Raw genomic sequence first — 26,780 nt, forward strand, 5'->3', positions numbered from 1 at the left:
AGTAAGGCACTCAAGGGGTCAGTAAGAGATGGCCGTTAGTCGGTATTCGTTGTTTGCTATAATTAGGTCTTCCTGCCCTACCGGATTGTATAGGAGTCAGGTAGAACCAGAAAAGGTCCGAGACCATGGGACCTTACAAATCTACTAAAGTGATACTATGGCCAGCCAAGGCACCAAGCTTCAAATGATGTTCGCTTAATGAACTAATCCTAACAAGACCCCAAGGCCTCTAGACCCGATCAGTTGGTTTGTCTACTAGTTCGACTCAGAGATTACTGCGCCACGGTCCACAGCACACTGTTTCATGGCTATATCGAACTCACCACGCTGGAGATCTCCCGCCCACATATAAAATTCGTTATTCTTGGAAAGTCTTGGGATGACTCTTTTCTATATACTAAATGAAACTATACTTAATTAAGTAATTCTAGGTATGCCGAGAAGGGGTCACCAATTCCAACTCGCCCATTACTAATAGGCCCCCAACTACACCCAGAGCAACCTCAATAACAAGAGCCTTCAGGATAATTTTAACGTAACGAATGCGAGCAGCCCAATCAAAGCTAGTCCAGGCATCCAGAAGGCTGAGCTCGCCGCTGCCACCCACCATTGCGGATTTCACCTTGCCGCCAAACCGCCGGTCGAAGGGCACGATCGGGTCATCCTCCTCGGGCAGCATAGAAGCAGCCACACGAGTAAATACTCCCCTAGCGGGAATGGAAACCAATAGAAAAAGGATAGCTGGGAGAATACCCATGGCCAGGAAATTGAGAAGCTCTTTTTTCTTCGGATTGGCAACAATGCCATCCACGGTCCCGCCTGAGAGCCTTGCAGCGGCTATAGGCAGAGATAAAGTCGCAGACATGAGGACATTGTACAGAGCAGCTGCAGGGGCAATTCTAGGCCAATGCTGGAGGCCGAGCATTCGCCGATAGCGGCTCCTAGGAGATTGGTCGGCGATCACCAGATGAACCCACGCCATCTGCCAGGTGGCCAAGAGCATGCTAGCGATGAATTTTCCGAGAAATAAACTCAGGAGAGAGTGGGTCGGGATAGGAACAACAGCTGGAAGTAGATAGCCTGCGCCCAGATCGAACCCGGTGTAGGCCAGATACATACGAAATCCACGGAAGCAGGACCAAAAGCCACCACGGGCGCGTAGGTGCTTGATGGCTGAGCGTAACCCGCTAGTGATTGGTTTAGTGGTTGATGGAGCTGCGACCTCGGGATAATTAGGGTTGCAGGGATCGTTAGAATCTTCGCAGTCGAGTCGAACATAAGTAGTCGGGTTCGAGTCTTCGACTGCGGCCAGAGTCGCAATAACATGGTTGCAGGTGTAGTCCACCTAGCCCAGATTATCGATGAGTTTAAGTAGTTTTTATTCATGTTACATATACCGACTCACCCAGAAGATTGCGAAACCAAATGCAAGGGCCGTAAGAACGACAATGGAGAAGCCTAGCCATCCATGGATTGGATTTTGAGGCTGTTGGCGATATTCAAGCCGAGCGGAAGTCAACTCGTGGCCCCGGCGTATGAGAACTTTGCCAACAGCTGACATGATGCCTGACTGAGTAAAATGGAAAATTTTTCAAGGGGAAGAGGCAGGGGGCGAAATTCGAAGTCGGATGGGTTTAGCGGTTTAATCAGTACATACTAGCAGCCATTGCCAGGGTTTTTATGCACTAATGGCCCTAATTTCCATTTACCTCTGAGGGCCAAGAATTGAAGACCAAACACAGCCCCACAGAGATGCACGTGACTTGATATACATGTTGGAAGGCGAGTGCGTCCATTGAAAAGGTGTTCTATATGAGAGCTGGTAGGGACATATAGATCGTTGAGAATTACTCTCTTCTTGTATCCTACTTGTCGCAAGAATGAAGTTTGTTACAAGTACGCGCAGTGAAAGCAAGTATCAGGGCTTACTTGAATACTGATAACAGCGAGTCAGCGACCTAGCTATCCGCGCTGTGGACGTGTGCTGTTGTTGTGATGGCTTCGTGTTAATGGGATTGATGATATATATTGTCTTAATGAACGTGAGAATGACTTTTCTAATATAGTTTACCGGGATACGAATATTATTTTTGCAGAGATGTGTATGAGCCAATGAATCATCATGAGAAGGTTTGTTAGAAGAGGCTGTAGGATTAATTCGCAACTAATAGTCGAATAATTTGCTGTAGATATGATGCTCAGATCTTCATTGCGTAGGTAGGCCAAGTACTTTGACTATGAAGTTGGCCAGACCAATGATTATAATAACGATAATAATGTTCACAGCAACACTTCGCGGGTATCTCAGCTTTAGCTAGAGCTGCAGCTCAGAAATCATATATACTCAAGATGAGAAGACATCTTGTACTTCCGAACGCCGGCTGATAATGCCTATTCTCTATAGATTAATGCGCAGGCGGATAGAAGGAATTTATCGCCGATCATTCGGAGACTATGGGTCACACTTAATCCCGAACATCTAGACACTGCTCCTGTCACCGAGTCGTCGGTAATTCATAAGACTGCTCATTCCCCGATACCTCGTAGATCTGCTGTTCGTGGCCCAGCTCTGCCTGCGGGGTTTTCAATGGTATCGCGGTACCTGAACTGACCCTTTGAAATTCTGGCTGCGACAGCGCTTGCCTCGCACTTCTTCTGCCCCAGAGAAACCCAACTCCTAACATTCCGCATGCCAGACACGCCAATGGCACTGCGACCCCGACTCCAATCGCGACCTTGGTGGATGAATCTGAGGATCCCTTGTTGCTATCTTTCGGTGTTGCTGTTACGGTGGTGGTAACAGTCGCATTGTTACCAATTGCGACTAGGGGTGAATCGAGGGTGAACCCTCCGCCGTTCGTGCAGCAGTTGTTGGTATCGCCACAACACCATGATCCATCTCCGCATGATGTGACTCTCGTCGTCCAGTTTGATTTTCCTCCTGCCTATTTCCCAATTAGTTAACATCGGATTGGAAGGTACCGAGAAAAGGTCGTTTTAAAGGAATGACCAAGGTTCGTTATTATTATTGTTATTTAGGCAACATACCGCATCATCACAAAAAGTCTTCTTCAAGCAATTCGGAGAATCCCAGTTCTTATCGGTACAAAAGTCCCTCCAATATCCCGTCTGACTTGAATAGCAGAGACCCGTGCTGTGACACGTGTCTGGCATTGTATCGTTGAGTTTACAGCACATGGAGTTCTCGCCCTCTATCGCAATGCACGGGATATACCGGGGGTCGGTGACTGCGTATCCATCGGGTGTGTAACAGGTCGTCGCTGCGACCAGATTGAGGCGAATCAAGAGGAGGGTTACCACCCGTAGTGTCCAGTTCATGGCTGTGGCATGTCAACGGGAGAAAAGAAAATTATGATCGGGGTAGCCTGGGCGGCTAAAAGTTATAACTGATCGGCTGTGCTCGGCGGTTTCACAGCCTTGTGTACTCTAGCAGGGGTGCCTTGTAGCATTTGGCCAATCAGGTTATTACGTTCATGGTTGATCATGGGGCGAAATTAATATAGACAGATGGTTTACTAATGTCAACCCCCTTATTAACCAATCCTTCATAACTAATAAACTCTGTTATATACCCCAGTCGGAATCTTCATCAAATATGCCTTCACTTGATAGTACTTGTCGATATTTGTGTCCTCGCCCCGCTTAGGGAATAGTTTAGCTTAGTGTATGGTTCAGACCTGCTAACTAGGGCCCGGAGCCAAGCCGCGGGGATTGATATAACTATATTCGGTCCCCATCCTTTCAGGCGATGTTTACATCCCAATGGCAATTCGCATTCGTTCTAGTCAAACTTCGATCACGTGGGTATACTGACCCTACAGCACTGTGGTGTACTCCCTTACATAGTTCGCGCTCGCCGAGCACTCTCTGGTCAACTCATGCTCTACCAGTCTGCTCAGGAACGCGCAGACGAAATCTTAAATCGACTGTGGACCGATAAAAGAAGGACAAGACTCATCAAGCTTTGCTGACAAACTATCGATGTAGTATTGTACAAACAAACTAGTTCAGTTGAAATAAATAACGACGACAGTCGCTACTAATAATTTGATCTGTCTCTCGCTTTCATATCCAATTTCGCCCGTGGGCACCCCCAAGGAAAAGAATGCATCAGTTGGATCAAGTACCTCTCGAAGTGCTTTTCCTAATCACAAGTTATCTCACCGCACAAGGAGACATTAACACCCTCGTCCAATCCAACCGTACATTATATCATGCCCTGCGAGGTACTCTATATAAACACAACGTCCAACACAATCACAGCTGCGCGTTACTCCACGCCTCAAAACACGGACACACACATTTAATAAAACCTCTCTTCAAAACCGGAGCCAGCATCAGCACCCTTGAGACCCAGAACTTCCCTGTGAAATCGACATTGCCCGCCAACCTCGGCTATCACATACTCGACTCATCCCAATTCGGATACTATCCAGACGAGGACAAGATTAAGGAGATGACTAGGGAGAGACATTATGCCCTGGTACTCGCCGCTCAAGGTGGGCATTTCACCACCCTTTAGGCGTTGCTTTCCGAGCTAAGGCCAGACCAAGCATGTACGGCTGCTCAGCTACGAGTAGTTCTGCATTGGGCTATTCGCTCCCACAAGGATCAGTATTTGTAATTGTTCCTCGACAATGGTGCGCCGTTGGACCCCACCGGTAATGAGAAGCAGGATCTCCCTGCCCTGGGTGTTGCGGTGGAGGCAGGCTATGAGACTATGGTACCTCGGCTTATTGACCCTGGGGCAGAGCCTGGTCGTTGTGAAATTCCTGGACCCATTGAGCGTGCTCTACGGATGGAACAACGAGAAATTGCTTAAGTTTCTGTTTGAAGGGTAGCATTCGACAAACCAGCGACTTAAGTTTGATACATGCCGCTGAGAATAACGGCACCACGCTACTGCAACTTCTCGTTGATGTAGGGGCATGCAGCATTATTTTATGCGGTCAAGAGTGGGCAGACGATATGGTCGAAGCCTTGATAGATAGAGGGGCGAATCCACACTTGTCTTTGACCCTCATCGAACATGGGGGCGGTCGCTGCCTAGGTACAACCGGATTCGCAGTGTGGTTTCACCATTTAGATATCATGAAGCTCTTGCTTGCTAAGGAGAAAGGCTTCGCGCAGGCTAGGACTCTCTTGTTACCAGCACTAACCGACGCACCAGGAGAGCGGAAGATGTAGCTGATTATGTTAACAGGCAAGAATCTGCACGTGAGCTTGAGCCCGAGAATACATTGGAAGTGACTCGTAGCTTGCTTGATCCTGACGTTTATTATGAGGATGGAAATTGCGCGCACCAATAAAGTCAGTCAGCCGGCCAGGTGAATCTTTTTGCAGTGGTTCAACATATAGCGCACTCAGTCTGTACCAAGAAAGTACGTCTGAAGGGTCTTACATTCTACTCAATGCAAGTGGTGGTATTGATTCTATCGAAGGAGATCACCACATTCGACCGTCAGGATCAAGAATCTGAGGATCGACAATCTTTTACGTCCTTGAGAGAGCGACGCTGCAACACTTTCCATTATAGCAGACTTGGAACTGTAAGTCATCGTCCAGGCTATCTTGACTAGCTCAGGCGAGCAATTTGCGGCGCTCAGGGCTACCAAAGAGATTATGTTTCCTAACTCAAGATGTTTGGGTTGCTGGATCTACTATATACCATTTGGATTATTTGATACAATAACCAACTCACACACCTCAAGGAACCACCTTCTCGTCTTTAGCCGCCTCATCCAGAAGTTCCTCCACACCGCGAGCCCTCAGACCCTCCAACAAGCCCGTCCCCCACGTCAAAGCCCTATCCTCCGGAGCCTTGTTGCAATTGGTAAAGCCCATAATTCTAAAGTACTCCAAGTCGACATCCTCCCCGACCAACTTCCCCGACGTAATCCTTTCTATCACCTCAGCAAAGGGCAACTTCTTCAATGTCCACTCCGGGTCCCGTCTCTTGATCAACTTATACAATTCAAGGTATGTCAAGGTCTGGCCTCCGAAGTGAGTGAATTCGTTCCACTCGATCTCGTCATGCTCCAATATCGACAATGCCGCCCGAGCAACGTCCCGGACAGACGTTAGCGTAACCTTCTGCTGTCCATCCGCATACAACTCGAACACTTTATTTTGGTGATCCATCACCCATCCAACGCCAACATCTCGGAGATACCGCTGTGAGGCGGGCACAACGTAGTCCATGAACCACCCGTTGCAAATCATAGTCCATTTAACCTCGTGTTGCGCGCGAAGGGCTTTCCAGATTGTGTCTCGTGAGTGCGCGATCATGATCGGTTGGTCTCCGAAGTCTTCGATGTTGGTGGTCCAGGATGATGGCAGGAAGCGTTTGCATTTTGGAGACCGGGTGCATGCTTCTGGAATTGCAAGATGGGCGGAGATATATTTGTCCTCAGGTCCGCAGAAGGTGGATACCACGGCGTCGCAGTCCTGCAGGTGCAGTGTGAGGTTCTCGACGCTGTAATCGGTGATCTGTTGGTCAATGGGTAGGCGATCTAGGTGGCTTTTGTGTTTGCTCGTGAGGAGGACGACTTCATGTGTGGATCTGCTGAATTCTTCCATAAAGTAGTTGCCTACGTCTCCGACGCCTGCGAGTGCGATTTTCATGTTGGAGGCCGTCGAAGGGTGTAATCAAAAGACTTTGGTGTGTCTGTTAGGTTGAGTTCGTAAGGACTCATGCTGATAGTATTGGCACCGTGTTTAAGACTTCCTTTGGCGGGGTCATCATGAAGATCAGCCTTTTCTTATCCATTCAGAGGCTGGTTGCACGACGTGGCCCAAGTTGAATATTGAACCCCGCTGTCATATAAGCTGGATTATCACCCCCCCTCGCTTAAGATATTGTGACTTTCTATGGAGTCAGGCGCCGGTTTCGGAGATAATGTTTCACCACGAATAGGCGTTGAGCGCATTAGCCCGGAAGAATAATCATAAACCAGGACAAGGCTCTCATCCGGAATCGTACTATTATCCTGATAGGTCCCATTTCTCAATCTCGGGCTTTGAAAAGCTCCCTGTAGGCTCCTTGAGCGCTGCTACCAAGGGCTCTGACCACCCGACGTATATCGTCATCAGTGGTTCGCGGATTGATAGTACACATCCGGAGACCAACCACACCGTCCAGCAGAGTGGTGAGTATGCACGCGATGTTCTCAGCGGCCAATTCTTTCGAAACGTGAGTATTAATCTGGTCGAGAAGTTTTTCATCCACGCCGTGTGGGGCAAACCGAAAGTTCACAATGGCTAAAGATGTGGGGGCCAAGATAACCCAATCTGCCAGCCTTTTTATCTCGCCTTCAGCTAGAACTGATAACTCAAAGCCTCGGCCAATCATCTTGTCAATCGTGTCCATGCCAAGTACCTGCAGACTGAACCAAAGTCGCATGTGCCGCGCGGGCCTCGTCAGTTCAATTCCATAATTCCAGGGATTCTGGGGTTCCTTTTCATCCTCAAAGTCGCGGCAGAAATGAGCTGTGGATGCAAAACTCTTTAGTGGATGGGATTTCTCGCGGAAGAGGATAGTACCACAGCCGTATGTCTGGAAGAGCCATTTGTGGGGATCCCAGGCGATGCTATCCGCACGACCAAGTCCGTCCACTAGAGGTCGATGGGTACTTGAAAATGCGACAGATCCGCCGTAAGCCGCGTCGACGTGCATCCATAATCCATGTTCGTCTGCTATGTCTGCAATTTCGTTCAGGGGATCAATGCCGCCGGTGCTCGTTGTCCCACACGTTGCAACAACAAGGAATGGTCTGAAACCGTCTGCAAGATCTTCAGATATCGCACGACGGAGATGGTCGCTATCCATGCGGTATTTCGAATCACAGCGGATAGTCCGGATCTGGGAATCCAGTATGCCGACGACGCGAAGCGCCTTCGTAATACAGAAGTGTGACTCATCCGATATATACACGGTCGCTCTGTGCCGCAGCTCAGCCTCCAAGCGCTGGTCTCTGGCAACGGCAACTGCAGTCAAAGTCGCCATCGATGCCCCGGACACAAACTGGCCACCTGCAGACGAAGGCAAGCCGAAGCGTTCAGCAATCCAGGCGATCAAAGATTTTTCCACGGCGCAGACGCCGGATCCTGACTCTGAGCTTCCTGCATAGGTATTGTGTGCGGAAGAGAGCGAGTCTCCCAGCCATGACATGGGGGAGACTGGTGATGGAATGAATGCAAAGAATCGAGGATGCTTTGTGCTGATGCGATATGAGAAGATCTCGTCGGCTTCTCGCAGTACATCTTCTAACGGCCTACCCGTGCTCGACGGGGTCCGTCTCTGAACCTCCGATAGCCAGTCTTCACTAGGATAGTTTGCAATTCTTACAGCTTCAGGGAACGGGTTGTGGCATCCGATACGTTCCAATGAATTTCGGAAAGCATCTGCTACCTGGTTAATCTCAGTACTGTCATGAATGTTTATCCTCTCGACTGAATCTTGTTGAGGCATCGTGTATACTGTTGTTAAGGAATACAGGTATGGAAATCTCTTAGAAAATGAGAGGGAGGAGCGTCTGTAAAGGTGAGTAGCTGTAAAATGGACAGGTACATCACGCGATTCATTTTTAGCTTTTAAGTTCGACAGAAACTCAATGTGGTCGATGAGCCTGCTCGAGGAACGTTCGTTTCTAAATAACTTGGTGTTACAGCAAGATTGTCGCCGAGATCGATTTGGTTCAAAGTTAAAGCGCGGTGTCGTGATTTCATAGAATCAAGTGACGCTGCAGGCCTCAGGCAACTGTATTTACTGCATCTAATTCGCTTCATACCACACTTCCGGAAATTGTGAAGGGTACTGAAATATTAAAGATTATCGGATCATATTGCTGTCTTTCAGCAGCGTCTTGCTTCAGTGCCGCGTATATATGTACATGCATGCAGCTAGTCATCATTACTGTCATAGAAACTGCTCACCTCCCACCCGTTGACCGAGCTGTAATCGGCAAGCGGCGAGGTACCATGAAGCACCTCATAGTGTTTCCTGGGGACACAAGTCGTAGAGTTCCCTTCCTTGCATCCATTCAGCAACCCAGCAATCCGTCGTCCTGCATCGCGACCTTCAAACCATGCCCCGTGCAAGAAACCAAAGTAGGACGGACTGGTAGCTTCACCCGAGAACCAGAGTCGGTCGGTGTTGGCCCGCAGGTTCTCATGCATTTCCAGGGTCGTGCCCATGGGCCAGTTGGAGTAGCTACCATAGGACCACGGCTCGGTGTTCCAGCGAGGATACAGGAAGGCGGTAGGTTCAGGAACATCCACATCAGGGAACATTTTACGCAGGACCTCCATAATTTCTTGCTTAGTCTCCTCGTCAGATTGGCGTTCGGCCCGCTGGGCAAGCTCGTCAGTAACGGTCACGAAGATGATGTTGGATCCCGGGTGGAAACCGTCCATGGATAGGGACTGGAAGAGTGGGTAGTAGCCACGAGTGGCGGGGTCCGCGTATAGGAAGTACTGGGTGTCCGTAGGCCAGAAGGTCTCATTGAACTGCAAAAAGATCTTCGTATATGTGCCCATGGTGAACATCTGGATTGCTGTCTTCTTCCACTCTGGCAGCTCCGGGGTGAAAGTGACGACATCGTTCTGCAGGACGCCCAAGGAGAATGTGCAGATGGCGTATGCGGCTTGGACGCAGTTCCCATCGCTACTGTAGACTGTGACGCCTTCGGGTCCGTAAGTGATATTCGTGACTTTGGTATTGAGAAGCAAGCGGGGGTCATCTTCAGTCAGGAACTTGGAGGCCATGCCCTTGATGATAGTGTTAAATCCCCGCTGATCGGTGACGAAGTTATCGTGGTCGCTGAACTGATTCGAGGTCAAATTGTCACTTGCCATACCAAATACCAAAGAGCTTTCTAGCGGCGTGAAAGAGGCCTCGAAATCTACTTTTATTTAGTACTTGTACCCATGCTACCAGGAATAAGAAACTCACCCCACGTCCACCAGTCAACTGCCTGAGCCTCCATGTCATGCGACTTCGGCTTCCATCCTGCCAACGCCAATCCGGCCTTTGCCGTCTGGTCCTGGAGATTTTCAACAAGAATCTTGCCAGCCGCCTGGTTTGCAATATCGTAGGCTTCGTCACACTCATCCAGGAGATGGGAATAATCCTTGTAGCCATCCTGATTGTATGTCGAAACATTGCTGTAGTTCGAGTAAGTCGTCTGCAAGCCAAATTCCTTGGCTAAAGTCCAAATTGGATTCTCAGGACCTCCTGGATTTCCGAGTCCTTGCACCTAATCAACTATGTCAGTCGAGTGCGGTTAAGGCAAGGGATATGCTGTCCGCACCCAGTTGGCACCCATTTCGACCACGTAGGGGTTCCCATCTTTGTCCTGGCCAAAATTCTCGTGCCAAGCACGACCACCAATTCGGTCGCGATATTCCAGGATAAGGAAATCATCCACCGACGCTTTCGACAGAGTTTGCTACGAATGTCAGCGGTAATCTTTGCCTCACAGTCAAGAATCCAAAATGCTTACGGCAGCCGAGATACCTGATATCCCTGCCCCTCTGAGCATTGTCAGTATATCCTCGGGGATAATCACCGATAACCGAATGGATAGACACATACAGAATCGCAACCGTAGTCTTCTGACATGTCCCTTCCTGGTCTCTAGGTTGGGACACATAGCCCACCACCGGGTGGACAGCCCAGGCTCCAAAGGCAATTAATGAAAGATGGCCCAAAAACATCATGAGCAATCAGAAATGAGCTGGCTCTTCGTGCACAGCAATTGACTGGGTCATGCAGGAGAGACGGGGCCTATAAATATTTGTTTGCAGTTACCCACTTTCCCATTCCGGCCCCCGGGGCAAGTCCAGCCGCACTTTCGGGGAATTTGTTTATGGACTAGTGGTGCGAATAATTGATATAGACCGATGGAGTTTCTGCAGGCAAAGCTGCACATTATTGGTGGTCGAACTACGCGATTGGGCAGGTCCATGCGGGTCATTCTGCGGCTGGGCTGATCGACGTACGCATATCACACTGTTTCAGCTCACGATGCTGATAAGCATTCGTCGTTGTCCTTGCCTCGGTTTCCCCGATTAAGTTGCTTCCCCTCTCCCTCCCCGCATCGTGGATGCAACCTTTCGGTAGCTTCCGATTGCCAGCAAAGCAGTACAGACCAGAGAATAGGTTATTTCAGTTGACTTCCAGCATTTCACTGGTTTTCTCTTTTTTCCGCTTCAAATTTGGATCTTGATGCATAAGTTCAAGTAGATCGGAGAAGCTCACTTTATTAGGTAATCCCTGGCTAATCAACTGGATCACCTTGGGCACTGGCAACCGTATCTTAAATAAAATCTATAATTAAAATATATATGTATGTTTACCTCCAGTTTACTGCGACCATATAAAATCAGTATCTCAAGCTTGCCTATCGGGTTCCACTAAAAACGTAGCATCTGAGAAACGTTGGTAGAGATAATCTTATCAGTCGTGTGGTGATAACATGGAGAAAGGAATCATTCTAGAAAGAATCTCGGGTTAGATCCTGACTGACCGAGTCACCCTTAACCCTAAATAGCATGTCCAAGAGAAATTGAATGATGCATGGAAGCTCCTGTTCGCCGAAATTTTCCCGGTTCTTAATTAACAGCGTAATTTGTTCTACCCTTTCACTCGCCAACTTTCAGATGCTCGCCTGGGTATTGCTAAATAGACTTAGCTGGTACTGCTGATAAAAATGGCACAGCTTAGCTATTATATGCATGCTACGGAAAAATTCATTTATTTACTAATAAATCTATCTCAACAATCACGTCTAGGCCGATGGATAGAATAAACCTAAAAATCTTGCGCACGTGTCATAGCTTAGCCTTCTTGCTGTTGAGGGCTGAGATCATTTTCTTCGCGAATTCCTCGGCATCAGTAATAAATCCATTATGCCCTCCAGGAGCAAACACCACAGCAGTCTCAAGCACGTCAGATAGAGTGATGACTGGGTTGCTTGCGAGCTCCGGTGATATATCCAATCCTTTCATAAGAACTAACCTGTCTCGATATAGCCGAAGATTTTCAAGGTCGAGATGATAGTTGAGTACTATTGGTAACTCAAACTTAAAGAAAAGCATGGCTTCGTCCACCGGTTGAGACATAAGTCGTGCATAATGCGGATCCCGACGCAATCTCTGTTGGTCACGCCTGCCTTGTACATAAGCAAGCAACTCGCGCCGAATAATCCTATTCCCACTCCCCCCGTACTTTAGAATTCCATCAACCATTCCATCTTTGATGTACGATCTGAATTGAGTAGGAAGATGGTCAAGAATAAGTGGCTCGTGTAGTATCAGGTGCTGTACAAGGTCGGGACGAGACTGGAGGAGATCAATAGCCATCACCGCACTGCCGGAAGCCGCGAAGACTGTCGCAGGCTTCCCTGGTGATAAATGTTGGATTAACTGGGCTACATCGTCGGCTTGAGTCCTCACATGGGTCGTCGTGTCCAGCTCGCCAGGAGTGACCAAGAGACTGTTTCCGAATCCTCGGCGGTCATATAGAGCGACTTGAAAATGTGAAGAGAGCGCAGTGGCTAACGGCTCATACACCATTCCAGTACCAGTTGCTCCAGGCATCGGAATAAGCAGTGGTCCAGTCCCAATGATTTTATAGTACAGAGAGGTGCCATCGACTGCAATGCAGGTTGCGCAGGGGCTCTTGTTTGTTTGCATCTGTGCTCTGTAGGGCCTTGTGTAGGCTCTGACAAGATAACACAAGCATCTCAAAATATACCAGGCGCTGGTCCACGTACTTATAGTTCGGCCAATAAATATTCCCCATAGTTGTCGCTTTCGAAGTTAAACAAATGCTTCATAAGCTGTGGAGCCGGGGTAGTAGCGCAAATGTACGGTCTAGAGTTTCTAGCAAGTATTCCACAGGGTATTGCCTTTTTTAGTACTTACCTTCGGTTGATAAAGCCTTGTATAACGAATAATGAGCTCTGCCTTTGTCATCCTGTCTATGTTTTGCCAAACATGTACACAATTTGCTGGCCTCCGCGGTCTCCAGTCGCTCGATTTGCCACCACCCAGTGTCATCGGTCGGAAAACTTGCCATTGGATGGCTCCTTACCTTTAACCTGGTTAACAGACTTTGGGCCTCAATATTCAACCTTCGTCATTAAAAACAAAGGATAACAGCGGCACTTGGTATCATACGAGAGATATATTGCTAGCATTTTAATAAACGTTAACGCGAGGCAAAATGAAATACCTCCACAGGAGTACGCCAACCGTTGCGAAAGTTCTCTGGGACCTTTGTCCATCATATATATCCCTATTGCTACAATCGGAGTCATTAAGCAGCAGGTCAACTTGGAAGAAATCAACCATAGATGATAAACTGTGGTAGGGAAGGCCATGAGCAAGTCACATGGTCCCAGTGCCACATCCGGACTAGACCGACTGGTGATTTCACCAGCAGGGAACTTTTTTGACTTTTTCTTCCAATTAACAGGATTCGTTCTAACCACGAAACCTGTTGGGTGTTACGATAGTTACTCGCTGAGGATAACGTCAAGCGTTACGCTTCGTGCGATGACTCCCGCCGCTCCGAACTATCGTGACATCAGGCAACCACATAAGATTTTGTTGGTGTATCAGCTGAATCTGGTTGTCATTCGAAAGCGGCTATGCTGACATGGAAACAGACCACAAATTAATCTAGTTTGACTGACCACGCGGGATGAACCCCGTCTCAACATCCCACTTATGCATGCTCTAATGCAATCAGCGTCCAGATTTTGGTCAGAGATAAATAGCGGAGAGCCCAGAAGTAGCACAAAACCCCCCTGAGGAGGAGTCTTCCCACCTCGAGCCCATATTAGCCAACGTCGGCGATGGGTGTTCATAGGAGGGGTCAAAGAAATGACGAGAAATTATAAATCACAATCGTCACCGTGCTGGTTACTAGTCTCGCACTAATATCGAATCACCCTTGTCTGTGATAAGGCGGGTGATAGGGCCGCCGCACAACTTAAGCGCTGTGCTGGATTTTGGCGCTTATATGCAGTATCTCCGGCGCTGGTGGACTATGTGCTCCCCGCTTTTTGTAGAAACTCACTAGTTTCCAACGGAAGCTTGGGCAGGACCCCCTTCATAGCACTAGTTCCAACCGTAAGTGATCCCTTTGCATGATGGTGGCGGATCATCCTATCTTAGTACTTGGTTTAACGACGCCAGTGCGGAAGGCGCCAGATATATGCATCAGTATCCCGTGGTAAGCGACGCACATGCAGGAAGGAATCGCTCGAGAAGAATGCTCCTATCACAGAGACTATCTAGCCTTTGTCCCTTGAGAAAAGTCTCCAACAAGTTGGTCAGATGTGTTAGACCTGGAGGCAAAGTGGGGAGTCGGTGACTCCCCCAGAATCAAATCCAAACTTCCCTTGACCTATCTGAACATATAAATATTCGGCAATGGTCCACCTAAAATGCTACTATAGAACATAATCAATCTTATTCTTGGTTTCTTTATGACCACGAGATCACAGCGTCCGAACGCTCTTCACTTTCTAACGCCAGTTCCCAACATCCGGACCTGGTTTCTTTCTAGTTTCTAAGATCTTGCTTGAATATTTCAGCTTGCCAATATGCAGTCTCGAAGGTCCGCCATACGAAAAAGCAGTGGGTCATGCCGACGAAAATCGTCATTCTGCTGTGAGCCATGTCGGGAACGCAAGTCTCGTTGCGACGGAAGGAAACCCATCTGCAGCCCTTGCACTCAACGGTCGCATGCGGCTGACCGGTGCGTTTATAGGCGCAACATTGTCAGGCTATTGGACACCGATGAGTATGTTTGCATTGGGGGTTAACGTGGCCTTTGCTAATAGACATACAGATACCTTCAAGTCCTTTATCGTCATATTCGCGAATTGGAAGAAATGTGCCACGAAGCTGGGATTCCAGTCCCTACGTTTAACCCAGATGTTTCATCCATAGACTCAGATGGAGAGACAGCTCATATTGGCCTGGGAATCCAATTCGATACTCAGACAGCTCTCCCAGATCATGGGAATTCTCGCGCCTTTCCACCTCCAATAAAGCCGGAAACCTTCCCTTCCCTTCTGACAAACCCGCAGGAGGGTGATTTAAACTTGCTGAAAGCTAGTAATGTCAGTAGTGGTAACGAAGGATTTCCAAAGCAACTGAATAAGTTTTTCGGAAGCCCACCCACTGCGTGCCTAATACGTCTCCTGACACAAGGTTCTCTGCTGAGAGATATCCCCTATGGTCCTACTCATGCTCATTTAGATGGCTCCCTTTTGCCACCACGGGATCTTGCCGACCATCTGCTGGGTTGCTTCTGGGATCGGGTTTATTGCCTTTATCCTTTCTTTGACCGATCTAGTGTCCAGGATGCCTACGAGGGTCTCTGGGTATCCGACACAAAAGACAATAAGCCCAGTGAACTCAACATCGGCCTTGGCGGCAGGTCTGACTCCGGTCGTCAGTCACCAGTCTTTATTTGTGCACTGAACATCATGTTTGCCCTTGGGTGCCATTTTGCCGATCTCTCGGTTCCGGATCGGAATGCCATAGCCCATACCTTCTTCCTTAGGGCCAAACAGAATATTGGTCTGGATCTGCTCGAAATCCGCACTTTTGGAGCTGTCCAAACCCTTTTATTGGCGTCACTGTATCTTCAAAGCATACCCGATTCACATAAGTCTTGTGATTTGGTAGGAGTGGCGTGTAGAATTGCCCAGGGGCTTGGGTTTCACGAAACTCAACCAGACAGCTTCAAGGACCCGCTAGAAATGGAGGTTCAGCGGCGCACATGGCATGGGTGTGTCATGATGAATACGTAAGTTCTTCAATAACTTACTATACTGGTTCTGGTGAAAGCTAATGGGAACAGAATAACGAACATGGCTTGTGGGAGGCCTAGTTCGATGTCTTCCTTGCCTACCATTCCACTGCCAGGGGCAGTAGGTCTTACTCCTACGAACGCCAAGGACCCGTATGTAGCAGCCTTCTACCCCTCCAGCCTAGAGCTGTGTAGCATCCTAGACACTGCCTTGTCTGCTGTCCACAAAGCACAATGCAACCGATCGAGCACCCCGGCTAGCTCAAAAATTGCACAACAGGACTGGTTAGATGTTGTGATTAAACTGGAAGAAAAGCTATCCAAATATGAATCCAGCCTGCCCGCAGTCCTCAGTTGGAATCGTCCATTCAATCCAGCGACGGATGTAACTCAGTTGTTGACTTTAAGGCGCCAGAGAAATGTTTTACATGCAAGGTGCGACCCAGAGTGCAAGTCTCCTTATTGAGCACCCTAATAATGGTTCTAGATTCCTTTACCTGCGCCTCCGCCTCAACCGTACCGCCTTTAGTCAACTATGCTCTGAAATGCTGGCGCAAGAGGATTCCGAGACCGATCAGCATGATCCTGTCCTTAGGGCGCTCTTTTCATCGGTGTTATCCAAGTGTGCAGCGGCCTGCGTAAAAGCAGCGATCGACTTGGTCTCGCTAGTTTATGACAACTATCAAACCTCCGCTACCGACACCTGGTGGTACAATGGTTTCTGTAAGTCCCACCCGATTCGATAAGTTTCGGACGAGGCTGACCAACAGACACATCGATTGCGGGTATGGTCATCGTAATGTCCTACACCTGCCTGCCCGCCCTGTCCGACATCGAGAAAACTACCGTCCATGAAGCATGGCGCAAGTGCGAACAAATCTTGCAGTTTATGATCCCGTATAACTTCTCTTCGAGAAATACGTTACTGTTTTTACGAGCCGCTCGTGATCGGATTCTATCGTATCTCGAAGACACAAGTGAGACAGGCGCCACTGACATGGGTCCTGATTCGAGCCATGTAGATGGCATGGAGAATCCTTTCGCCGATGATACAGACGGCTTGTTCAACGGGGCGAACTGGCTGGGCAGTGCCGTGGCTATGGTTGGACTGGGATTCTTGTGCCCGGCCGATTTTAAATGGTTTCAGGACTGGTTGGCGGAGGAGTTGCCTTGATTATACGCAGTGCGACTGCGTAATTTTCTCTTGGTATTTGTTTAATTCTCACGCGCTTGTTTGATTGGTTCAGAATGGATCGTTTTTCATCGTTCAGCCTCGTGGTGACTTGTCCAAGGTACTAGAAGACAACCACTTAGCGCCGGCGGCTATGCATGCATTAGGCTGCGCTCTTCGGCCCATATAACAACCCCATTAGTCACAGTCTTGACCCCATTCTTTTTCCCCTCCGTGTTGGGGTAAGCTCTGGGCATATTATCAGAGTAGCTCCCACGATGGAACTCAGCTCCGTAGACACGCCGCAGCCGCCCGAAGTCGCCATCTTTGAAGATGATGGTATGATCCAGGTCCTAACTTTGCATTTACCTTCTAAAGCAAGTGCTGATATACGTTAGGCGCCGATCAATGGAGACAAGAGGAAGAGGTCAGCTTGGAGCAATACTTGAGTGTCTGTGTACCTCTCCGCTGCAATATGAATATACACCCTCTAACCAATCTTAGTCCCCCCAACGCTGCTCCACCCAGGTCGTGTATGCTTCTCAGTAGTCCACTTTTTAATATTGCTCATAACGATGCAACGGCTAATAATCGTGTTATAATAAGCTTTCTCAAACAAGAAACACTGAAGCAATGTGCTACGCTTCTTAACCTCCCATCTGACTTCCAGCGTACCCTCAAGGATGACCTGAACGGGTCTTCTCACACTGAGTATGGCTTCAACGGCAATGAAATTTCCCAACATAGTTCGTCTCATACCTCTCCTGTTCCATTGTCCGGTGCCATTATACTAATAAATGATAGAATCATGGACCGTCTTCAAACTCAAAAAGGTCAACACTGCCGACAAGTATTACTGGATGCAACCCTCAGTCTTCGTCGAATGGAACATACCGCCCCAACAAACGCCAACCGATTCTCGAAATCCAGATGGTGGTGCACAGCCAACAACAAACAGCAATAATGCACCCGGTGTACAGAGAGTCTTCTTCGTCAATCTCCCTCTCGACGAGCAACGATCAATACAGAAGAACTTCCCCTCCCGATACTTGAGATACTATAACCCATATATATGGCACGCGGTGTTCGCTCGCGAAGTAGCGATGTTATATGACAAATGCTTTTGGTCTCTACGACACCTCGTTAGAGATATAGAGAAGGTCTGCAATCATTCATCTGTCCTCCTCCTCCTCCCTCCTTTCAATCATACAACGGAATCAAAAAAAAAAAAAAGAAAAAAACTAACAAAAACAACACTAGAAACGAAATACAAGTACCCTTGCAGAATTACAAGCCACTAACTTCCCGAACCTCCACGACATCGCTCGGCATATCTTCCACTCCACCGAGATCCTCGAGGTAGCCGAGCATACCATCAACAGCGTCGTGACGGAGCAATCACGCTGGCGAGAGGAGTTCACGGACATTGCTTCGAAGGCCCGTGGCGCGCATCTCCAAACCGGACAGAAATTGGCCTTTGCAGCGAAGGAAATGCATTCGCTTAAGATTAGGTCGAAATCGCTGACCGATAGATTGGATAACGAGATTAATCTTGTTTGTTTCTCTTGTCTTTATGATCTCCTCTATATCATGTCTTCTACCTCTACCAAAAAAAAACTAACAATATATAAAGGCATTCAATCTAGTCAACCAAGGCTTCGGCCGGAACGCTCAATCCGACAGCGCGATGATGAAAACCATCGGTGTTGTCAGTCTAGTCTATCTTCCTGGGACATTTGTTTCGGTAATTGTCACCCTTTTTAGATTTTCCTTCCCCGTCACTCTACACTCTATCCTATTCCCTACACCTGAGTCTAATGTGTATCTAGGGCATTTTCGGAACAAACTTCTTCGATTATCAAAGCGGCGAGGCGGAATCATGGGAGATGGCCAAGAATTTCTGGTTGTATTGGGCCGTGACGCTTCCGCTGACGCTCGCGACCGTTGTGGTTTGGGCGCTGTGGCATTATCGGTTGACGTTGAAGAAGGGATATTGGAAGGGGAAGAGTAAAGTTAAAGGGAAGAATGAGGATCCTATGGAAAAAGTTTAAATCCTATCACCCTCTTCCTTTACGTTGTTTTGGTTCTTCCTTGTGAAGCTTGGCCTGTTTGTTTTTTTTATAATGTCTTTATGAATGATGGTTGGGATTTTTGGGGTTCAGGGTAAATATATATCTTGTTTGATGTTGGTGTTTATCATTTAGGTAGTGTGCCGTTTCACGATCTTACTTCGGGAGTAGATTAGGAATTTCAGGTTCATCCTCAAGATACAAATTATGACATGAGTTATATATTGCAACGAGATAATGGTATATATCATTATGCGATCTCTATCTATTGCGACGAGTATCATCCCGGGCCCAAACACCGTATACATGAAAGAGCTGATCGTGAATCATACGTCCCCGCTTGCCGTATCGCTCGTCTCTTCTTTAATTCGCACCGGGCGCAGTAACCATTGACCATCTATTTCGATGAACAACGGAGCTACCTCTACTGGTAAATTAATCCTCAATTCTCGCGCCGTTTCCTGGAGCGACCGTAGGAGGCGCTTAGCCTTCTCGAACCGTCGCGAGAATGCCTTCGCTGCAATGCTGAGGATAATGAACGCTTCGCAGTTGTCAGCCTTCTGGAGGTTTTCTAAGAGAATGAACAGGGCCGCTTGGACCCATTGAATGTGGAAAATAGGCATGTGTTCGAGGCCCCACGTGGTTCGGTACATCTGCATCCAGTGGCCGATGCTACGGGCGGAGGATAGACAGATGGTGAGGGCTTGCGATGGGTTGATTGTGTCGTAATTCGTGTATGGCATAAGTTTTTCGCGTGACAACCTGTGAGGGTTGTAAATGGCGATGAGAATGGCGTGGTAATACATTCTACACGGGTTAGGTCTTCCTCTGCTTGGTTCCGGGCGCTAGATAACTCACTGTAGGCATAAGATGTGCGGAATTTCGGGGTCCTTCCCGGTCTTTAGACATTGCGGTAGACGGTCCGCCCATTCAGTGAGACGTTTATGAAATTCAGAGGTTTTTTGTTCCATATCTGGACGGGAACGAGGTGCTTCTTTGCGGAAATAGAAGTCTGCAACTTCATATGCAATTAAATTCAAGGAACAGAGCTCGTTGAACAGACATGTCGTGTGTGACGGCACTCCATCTGCCGGCGTTGGATACGGATGCCACTCGTCCTGTTTCGATTCATGATTCACTGACAGGAAAGACGGTTGTTGCGGCGGCTTTATTGTCGGTGTCTTCTCGTATAACAAGGCGTGGGTCCTAGCTTAAATCAGTTGTCGCTCTTCTCTGTTGCAGTAGTCCGGGTTCATACGTGGCGCTGTTGAATAAACCCCAGCTGGTGTTATTAACTACTCGGGCCATGCGAATTTCTTCTTCGTTGACCGTCGATGCGAGCACTGTGTGCTTTTGCGACAGTTCGTTCGCTGAGTAGGCCAATTGGCTTCGATAGATCCACGCTTGCCGGTCTTGGCCTATCATACAGGCACTGCTTGTTCTTAGTCTCTCACTCTGTGGGAGTGTGTAACGAAAACACTTACCGCGCCCATAACATGCCGATACCTTGGACTGTGGGAAGGCTAATCCTCCCTTCCTCTTTGTCCAGCAACCGTTTCGCCTCATCGTAAAAGTGAACACCTTTCGACGATACATCCCCGGGAACAGCATACGCTTCGGGATAATCTGAGTATGTCTGCGATCATTATTAAAGAGAACGTAGCCTCGGACACAGACGAGGGACGACATACACATGCATACGCCAGAATGGCATTGACCAAGAACGGCGAACAGTACTTGGCCCCAAGCAACCCCGTTTGCATATCGTAAACAAACCGATCGCGATCGACCCAATTAGAGAACGGATGGAACCAGGTGAGCCACAGGGAGATGAGGTGCGAAACAAAATCGTTGTCCGAGACGACGCTAGTCCAGGGCTTCGCAGGGACCTGAAACAACGGTTGATCCGACAATCGCTTCGCATCCAGAATCCGACGCACTGATCGCGAGTCCGCATCCTGCAATCGCTGGAACTCATGACTGACCTCGAGGAGTTCAGGCATAAGGGCTAGTTCCGACTCGGGCACCTGATGGTTGAGATAGTATTGGATCTCCGGTAGCGAGGCATTGCTTCGGATCAGATTGAGTAAGGGAATGGTGCTCCGGTTGCCGCTTTCTCGTAGGACGTTGACCAGGCGAAAAAGAAGATCCTCTTTCTCCTCGAGTTGGTCGATCTTGCGTTTTAAGGCTCCGCGGCGACGTTTATCGAGAGTTTGATCGAGGGTACATTCGAGGCGACTCTTGACGCAGTTCGCACAAGGCGCGGTCCCGGTGCACTACGCGTGTCAGTACCGAGAGATATTATTACAGGGAACAAAATATTACCTTGAGCTTGCGAGCCTTGCAGGCTGAACACGCTGTGCCGACGTTTTTCCTCCGGGGATGAGCGTCATTGCCACCCGGGGTACCGGGCGGCGCGGGTGCCAGCCGTCGTTTGGAGTCTGTCATGATGTTCTGCAGACATCAATCCATGATGAGAGTAGAGAGAAAGGGCCTTGAGGGCGAGAAAGGGATAAGAAGCGGAAAAAGAAAGCAGTGAAGGGATGAAATCACAGAGCAAGGAATTGATACCAGGAATTCCGCCTGACTTGCGCGCGGCGTAATTGGTGGGCGGAAATGCACGCCACTATCCCCGCATAGAGGACGTTTCACGATTACCGTAAGTTACACGAGCGTCCGGTGGCTCTGACACGCGTCTATACCCCATCGGGGTAAATTGGAACGCATCCGTACGGAAATACTTTACAATAGTCTCAAAACCCATTCTAGAAGAAAGTTTCCGCCAATCAAATTCTTTTCCTCGATCGCGACCAGTGATCATTTCTTTTGGTTCTACCCAACAACTGCCAGCGACGGGATGCCGATAGCCCTAAATATGAGACAACAGACAAGCTTTGATTAAGTTATAAAGTGATTGTTATAAGGTAAATAATGGTCGATATTATTAAACACATTCAAAAATGGAAAAGTAGTCCTCAAGCATAAACCATGATCAAATTAATTCGGATGGACGGTTGGAGGAACGGAAGTACGTACTAAATACTCCACGCCCAACTAGATAGATATATATATATATGCTCTACTGTACACGAAGAACCACGCTTTATAATTCTGCCGGTCAAACAACACCGCTCTTGCTCTTAAACCCGGACTTCTCCCCGCGATCATTGCTGGACACCGACCCATCTGGCACAACACCCTCGTTTTCCTCATCCGGCTGCCAAAACTTCTTCTTGCCTCTCGCAGCTCTCTTGACCCAAGGAGGGAAGAAACCACCAGGGAGCTTCCAGGTCCATGGATCCTTCTCATCCTTGTTCGGGGGCACAATCCGTCCAAAGCTCGCTTTTTCAACGATCCACACCATCATATTGATGCAGATATAGCTCAGGATACCAGCAATCAAGCCGTACGCGATACTGTAAGTGAAAGGCATGATGGCGATAGTGAGGAAAGCTGGAATGGCATCACCGTAGTACTTCCAGTTGATATCGGCGGCAGCCTTGCACATGAGGGCACCGACGATGACGAGGGTGCACCCGGTCGCCCAGGGAGGAATCGAGGCGAAAATCGGAGCGAAGAAAACAGCGATGAAGAAGCAGAGACCAGTCACACACGAGGTCATGCCAGTTTTACCTCCTTCTGAGATACCGGCACCACTCTCAACGAAGGCTGTCACGGGAGGGCTGCCAAAGAGCGAGCCGATAGAGACACAGATCGCGTCAACCATCTGTGAACATCTGTCAGTGTCCATTCAATCCGGGACAGATACGGCTATACATACATAGGCGAAAGCACTGCCCTCGAAGTCCTGAGTGCGCTCATCGATAGCACCAGCGAAGCGCGCCATAGAGTAGAGGGTACCAGTAGTATCAAGAATGTCGACGTACTATTGATTCAATCCAGTTAGTCCCACCTGCGCGACACGTGATAACATAACCAACTCACCAAGAAGGTAATGAACGCCAATCCAAACTGCGAGCCATGTCCCGAGAGATCCCATTCTTGCGCCACAAGCGTATGTTTGATCGGATGGAACGTTACCACTTGTTTGAAGAAGTCGAAATTGCTGTCTCCCAATTCCGTGTGCGGGAAATACGTCACTGGTGTCGGACGGGGCCACGAGATGATCGATACCAACAGAATACCGATGATGACTGCACCCTTGACACGGTACAGCATCAACATTGCCGTCAGGATACCGCCGCAGAAAATACCAACCCACATGGTGGGGTTGCGCATCTTGTCACTGGCGGGACACATGCCCGTGGTAGCATCACGCATGGAAGAATGACATCCGGCAAGTTCCATGGGAGTGTCCGTCGAACCGGTGACCAGACCGATTCCAGCGCTGTAGCTCAGTCCGATGAGTGTCAAATACAAGCCAATGCCGGTACCCGTCGCCAGTTTAATCGACGCGGGCAATGCTCGGGCTAACCACTGCCGGATTCCCATGAGCGTCAAGGCCAAGAATACAAATCCTTCCACAAACACCGCTGTCACCGCGACGCGATATGGGATCATTCCAAACCCGTGATGTCCAACTACTGTATATGCGAAGTATGCGTTCAGGCCCATTCCAGGTGCCAACGCAACAGGCAAGTTCGCCAGCAAACCCATGAAGAACGTTCCCAGCGCAGCAATGGCTGCTGTGGCGGTGACCAGATCCCGTTTAACTTCCTGCACGCATAGCAGATACTCGGTGTTCGAATTACACTTGTCGGCCCAGCTCTCTGGCGGACAAACGCACGTGCCGCCTGAATCGGAGGTAATGGTGGAATTGACGCTAATGATGTACGCCATGGCGAAGAAGGTCGCCAATCCGGCTCGGATTTCGGTAAAGAAAAAGCTTCCCTTTCGTTCTTGGGGCTATATGTTTGTCAGAGATCGCCCACCGTTTTCACCTCATAGAGAACTCAGCATCATGACTTACATGGCCGGAATTCTCCAGACGAAACCATCGCCCAACTGGCGACTGCGCCACCTTGAGATTGGTACGATGTATCCAACCCATATTTTCTAGTTTTGAGGTTGATGAACTGGAAAAGGCGTCTCAGCCTGGGGTATAGTTGAGGCAACGCCTAACACAAAAAATTCGAGAACCCTTGCGGAGAAGGCGGGTTTTTATTCCAGCCATGTGAGGGGCCTAGTCCAAGGAAAGGAAAAAAAAAAAATTTGGTAAATTCATCCTTCGCCTCAGTGCTTATCAGTGGCTCGTGTGACTGTCATCTTGGCAATGACCGTATAGGAGCCACTTAAGGGACTGGAATGCCAGTCAGATGTACGGTTCTCTTGCCGATCGGGCCAAGGATCGAATCAGCAATGCTGCCAATGGACCCCGAATAGTTGAACCATGCCTATTCGGTGCTGGAGTGGAGGATGCATGAGACACACGCGGGTCTCGCCGAATTTTTGCGTTTCGGTCCACAGCTCTTCAGCTTATCGCAACGAGTTTTTTTATCTCTGCCCGTGCGGGTTTCTTGAGGGACGCGAGATTAATTTTCTTGGCACGGCGGAAATTTTACCGTCTTCTTTTACTCGAGACGGCAAGTCCGGAACGTGCCATCAGGGTTTCATTGCCCATGAGATTTTACTGTGTCTACTGTACGGAGTGCATCGTGCAGTGAACACCTCATCCCTACATTCTCCTTACATTTTGAATCCCCGCAAGCGACTATCCCGACTTTTCCTCGAAGACTGCCGCGGTCGGCGCAAACTTACTCTTCCGCCGCAACGTGGGGCCCCATATGATAAATCCTAATGGAATCGGGACCATGATAGCGGCAAGACAGCCCAACAGCGTCCCAGCCCACTGAACGCCCAGGTTGTTAAACATCTGACGTGAAAAGAGCGGAAAGCACGCCCCGACGGCGGACCGGAGGATGGTGTTAGCGGCGAAGACCGAAGCGGCACTGTCCTATCAGCCTTGCTTACTGGGCGTTATCGTGCTAAGATAAAGGGGCATGCTTACAATTGCAGATACGAGTCGATCAGATAGTTGAAGCACTGCAGGAAAATGCAATAGATACCAAACCCTACGAGAAGCCCGGATGCCGTGGGGGCCATCCAGTGGATGTTCTTCGTCCAGCCTGTCCAACCGAACCTGTTTCTGTTAAAACGTTGAGAAAACAATGAGCGAAGTAGATACATACCAAAAGAGGCCTACTGTGAAGGCGATTCCGCCCACAATCACCGGGGGTAATCGCCATTCCGGCACAGGGATATCGTTATTGGCCATCAATTTCTTCGTATATGCCGACTGACTGAGGAGGGTGTAGGCACCCCCAGCAAACTCGCCAATGATTAACCCGATGAATGGAAGGCTCCCGACTCCTAGATTCATCCCATGGATTTGCTGGAATACGACGGGATATGCACTGAGCAACGCATACATCAGTCCGTAGATGAAAGACATGTACAACGTCACCAAGAACACAATAGGCTCCGTGAACAACATGCGGAAGGGTCGGCTGAAGTTAACTGTGATCAAGTGGTTGAAATCAATCTCGACCTCGTCTTGTTTCGCATGGATTCCCCAATTGTGAGTTTGGCGTCGCAATATGGACGCCTTTTCCACCAACACTATAGGTGCATAGGTTTCCCGGAAGAAGAAGAGCAACAACGCTGATCCGAAGAAACCCATGATGGCAGCGATGTACATGGTCCATCGCCAGTGGAGGTAACTCATAGTGATGAATCCGCCCGTAAATGGGGATGCGAATGGCCCAACAAACACCGCCATGGCAAACATGGCGATAGCCACGCCGCGATGACGATTATTGTAAATATCGGCGAATACTGCTGGGACAAGGGCCAGCGGACTAGCGGCGAAGAACCCAGCGAAGAAGCGGGTCAACATGATCGTCTGCACATCTTTCGCTGTTGCGGTCCCAATGGTGAAAATGCTAGCCCCAAAGGCACCCGCAGTAAGTGGCCATCGTCGGCCAGCCAGCTCCGAAGCCGGGGCCCAAAATGTTGGTCCGGAAGCGAAGCCTAAGACATACAGAGTCACACCTAATGTCATGACTTCCGTACTGACGTGGAATTCCTTGCTGGTTGCGGCGACCGTGGAAGAGAAGATCGCACTCGCGAACGAGGACACGAAAGTGACATACGCGAGGATGCAAGAAAAACGTATCCTAGCCAGTCAGTTCAGAGGATCGCCTCGACCAACTCAGCATGTGTTTACCTACTTGGTGCTCATCCGCCAGTTATGCGGATCCATCGGGTCATCTCCCGTAAATTCGACGACATACTTCTCGGGGTCAGGCAGCAAGGGAGGATAATCTTTTCCGCCGCCGAACGGTAGCCACTGATCTCTGGGGGCTGGCCCAGCTGTCGATCCGACGGTCGACCGGTGTGTCAGACGAAGCGACTCAATTCGTGAGAGCTCAACATTGGTGGAACGTCGGCTCAGCGTTGAAGGTCTCACGGATCCGAACGCCGGGCTATGCTCTGGATGGGCGGTGGGAATCTCAGACAGATTACTACTTGAACTGCTGGCTGAGGACATGTTCGGATTGATCCTCTTTATTCCCCTTAGGAGTAGTATGGTGTAGAAGTTATTAATTCGCGAGGACAGCCATGAGGGTAATGACGTTCGTCAGTCTATATTGATCCGTGGGTTCAGTAACATTCCAAACTATTGTGGTTCCAGCGTTCATCCATCTAATGGTAACCAATATACGCT

At 48.9% G+C, this 26,780-nt stretch overlaps 11 protein-coding genes across 11 annotated transcripts; 2 read left to right on the forward strand and 9 right to left on the reverse strand.

Annotated features, from left to right (window-relative positions):
* Window positions 1–427: 427 nt before the first annotated feature.
* AO090010000344 (uncharacterized protein) lies at window positions 428–1,561 on the reverse strand (the record flags this gene model as incomplete). The annotated part of the gene is made up of 2 exons (XM_023233687.1): window positions 428–1,345; window positions 1,406–1,561. The coding sequence occupies 2 exons, from the start codon at window positions 1,559–1,561 to the stop codon at window positions 428–430; spliced, it is 1,074 nt and encodes a 357-aa protein (XP_023094150.1).
* Window positions 1,562–5,727: 4,166 nt separating this feature from the next.
* Window positions 5,728–6,645, reverse strand: AO090010000342 (uncharacterized protein; the record flags this gene model as incomplete). The annotated part of the gene is made up of 1 exon (XM_001827303.1): window positions 5,728–6,645. The coding sequence occupies one exon, from the start codon at window positions 6,643–6,645 to the stop codon at window positions 5,728–5,730; it is 918 nt and encodes a 305-aa protein (XP_001827355.1).
* A 382-nt stretch (window positions 6,646–7,027) lies between these two features.
* On the reverse strand, window positions 7,028–8,491 carry AO090010000341 (pyridoxal phosphate-dependent decarboxylase family protein; the record flags this gene model as incomplete). Its single annotated transcript, XM_001827302.1, has 1 exon — window positions 7,028–8,491. One exon carries the CDS (start codon window positions 8,489–8,491, stop codon window positions 7,028–7,030), a length of 1,464 nt encoding a protein of 487 aa, XP_001827354.1.
* A 431-nt stretch (window positions 8,492–8,922) lies between these two features.
* On the reverse strand, window positions 8,923–10,737 carry AO090010000340 (putative flavin containing polyamine oxidase; the record flags this gene model as incomplete). The annotated part of the gene is made up of 5 exons (XM_001827301.1): window positions 8,923–9,923; window positions 9,974–10,277; window positions 10,332–10,469; window positions 10,524–10,554; window positions 10,616–10,737. 5 exons carry the CDS (start codon window positions 10,735–10,737, stop codon window positions 8,923–8,925), a joined length of 1,596 nt encoding a protein of 531 aa, XP_001827353.1.
* A 1,116-nt stretch (window positions 10,738–11,853) lies between these two features.
* AO090010000339 (alpha/beta fold hydrolase) lies at window positions 11,854–12,621 on the reverse strand (the record flags this gene model as incomplete). Its single annotated transcript, XM_001827300.3, has 1 exon — window positions 11,854–12,621. The coding sequence occupies one exon, from the start codon at window positions 12,619–12,621 to the stop codon at window positions 11,854–11,856; it is 768 nt and encodes a 255-aa protein (XP_001827352.3).
* A 2,015-nt stretch (window positions 12,622–14,636) lies between these two features.
* Window positions 14,637–17,027, forward strand: AO090010000338 (uncharacterized protein; the record flags this gene model as incomplete). Its single annotated transcript, XM_023233688.1, has 5 exons — window positions 14,637–14,836; window positions 14,885–15,850; window positions 15,905–16,288; window positions 16,341–16,576; window positions 16,624–17,027. 5 exons carry the CDS (start codon window positions 14,637–14,639, stop codon window positions 17,025–17,027), a joined length of 2,190 nt encoding a protein of 729 aa, XP_023094149.1.
* A 794-nt stretch (window positions 17,028–17,821) lies between these two features.
* AO090010000336 (uncharacterized protein) lies at window positions 17,822–19,075 on the forward strand (the record flags this gene model as incomplete). Its single annotated transcript, XM_023233690.1, has 4 exons — window positions 17,822–18,184; window positions 18,285–18,578; window positions 18,658–18,768; window positions 18,854–19,075. 4 exons carry the CDS (start codon window positions 17,822–17,824, stop codon window positions 19,073–19,075), a joined length of 990 nt encoding a protein of 329 aa, XP_023094148.1.
* Window positions 19,076–19,419: 344 nt separating this feature from the next.
* AO090010000335 (fungal specific transcription factor domain-containing protein) lies at window positions 19,420–20,064 on the reverse strand (the record flags this gene model as incomplete). Its single annotated transcript, XM_023233691.1, has 2 exons — window positions 19,420–19,900; window positions 19,952–20,064. 2 exons carry the CDS (start codon window positions 20,062–20,064, stop codon window positions 19,420–19,422), a joined length of 594 nt encoding a protein of 197 aa, XP_023094147.1.
* Window positions 20,065–20,573: 509 nt separating this feature from the next.
* On the reverse strand, window positions 20,574–21,541 carry AO090010000334 (Zn(II)2Cys6 transcription factor; the record flags this gene model as incomplete). The annotated part of the gene is made up of 3 exons (XM_001827296.3): window positions 20,574–20,729; window positions 20,785–21,369; window positions 21,419–21,541. The coding sequence occupies 3 exons, from the start codon at window positions 21,539–21,541 to the stop codon at window positions 20,574–20,576; spliced, it is 864 nt and encodes a 287-aa protein (XP_001827348.3).
* A 670-nt stretch (window positions 21,542–22,211) lies between these two features.
* On the reverse strand, window positions 22,212–24,104 carry AO090010000333 (NCS2 family permease; the record flags this gene model as incomplete). Its single annotated transcript, XM_001827295.3, has 4 exons — window positions 22,212–22,820; window positions 22,875–22,979; window positions 23,039–23,959; window positions 24,024–24,104. 4 exons carry the CDS (start codon window positions 24,102–24,104, stop codon window positions 22,212–22,214), a joined length of 1,716 nt encoding a protein of 571 aa, XP_001827347.1.
* A 660-nt stretch (window positions 24,105–24,764) lies between these two features.
* Window positions 24,765–26,603, reverse strand: AO090010000332 (MFS transporter; the record flags this gene model as incomplete). Its single annotated transcript, XM_001827294.1, has 4 exons — window positions 24,765–25,002; window positions 25,062–25,193; window positions 25,243–26,229; window positions 26,284–26,603. 4 exons carry the CDS (start codon window positions 26,601–26,603, stop codon window positions 24,765–24,767), a joined length of 1,677 nt encoding a protein of 558 aa, XP_001827346.1.
* Between the last annotated feature and the right edge of the window lie 177 nt (window positions 26,604–26,780).

The sequence above is a fragment of the Aspergillus oryzae genome, chromosome 8 (genome assembly GCF_000184455.2).
Source record: "Aspergillus oryzae RIB40 DNA, chromosome 8".
NCBI classification, from domain to species: domain Eukaryota; kingdom Fungi; phylum Ascomycota; class Eurotiomycetes; order Eurotiales; family Aspergillaceae; genus Aspergillus; species Aspergillus oryzae.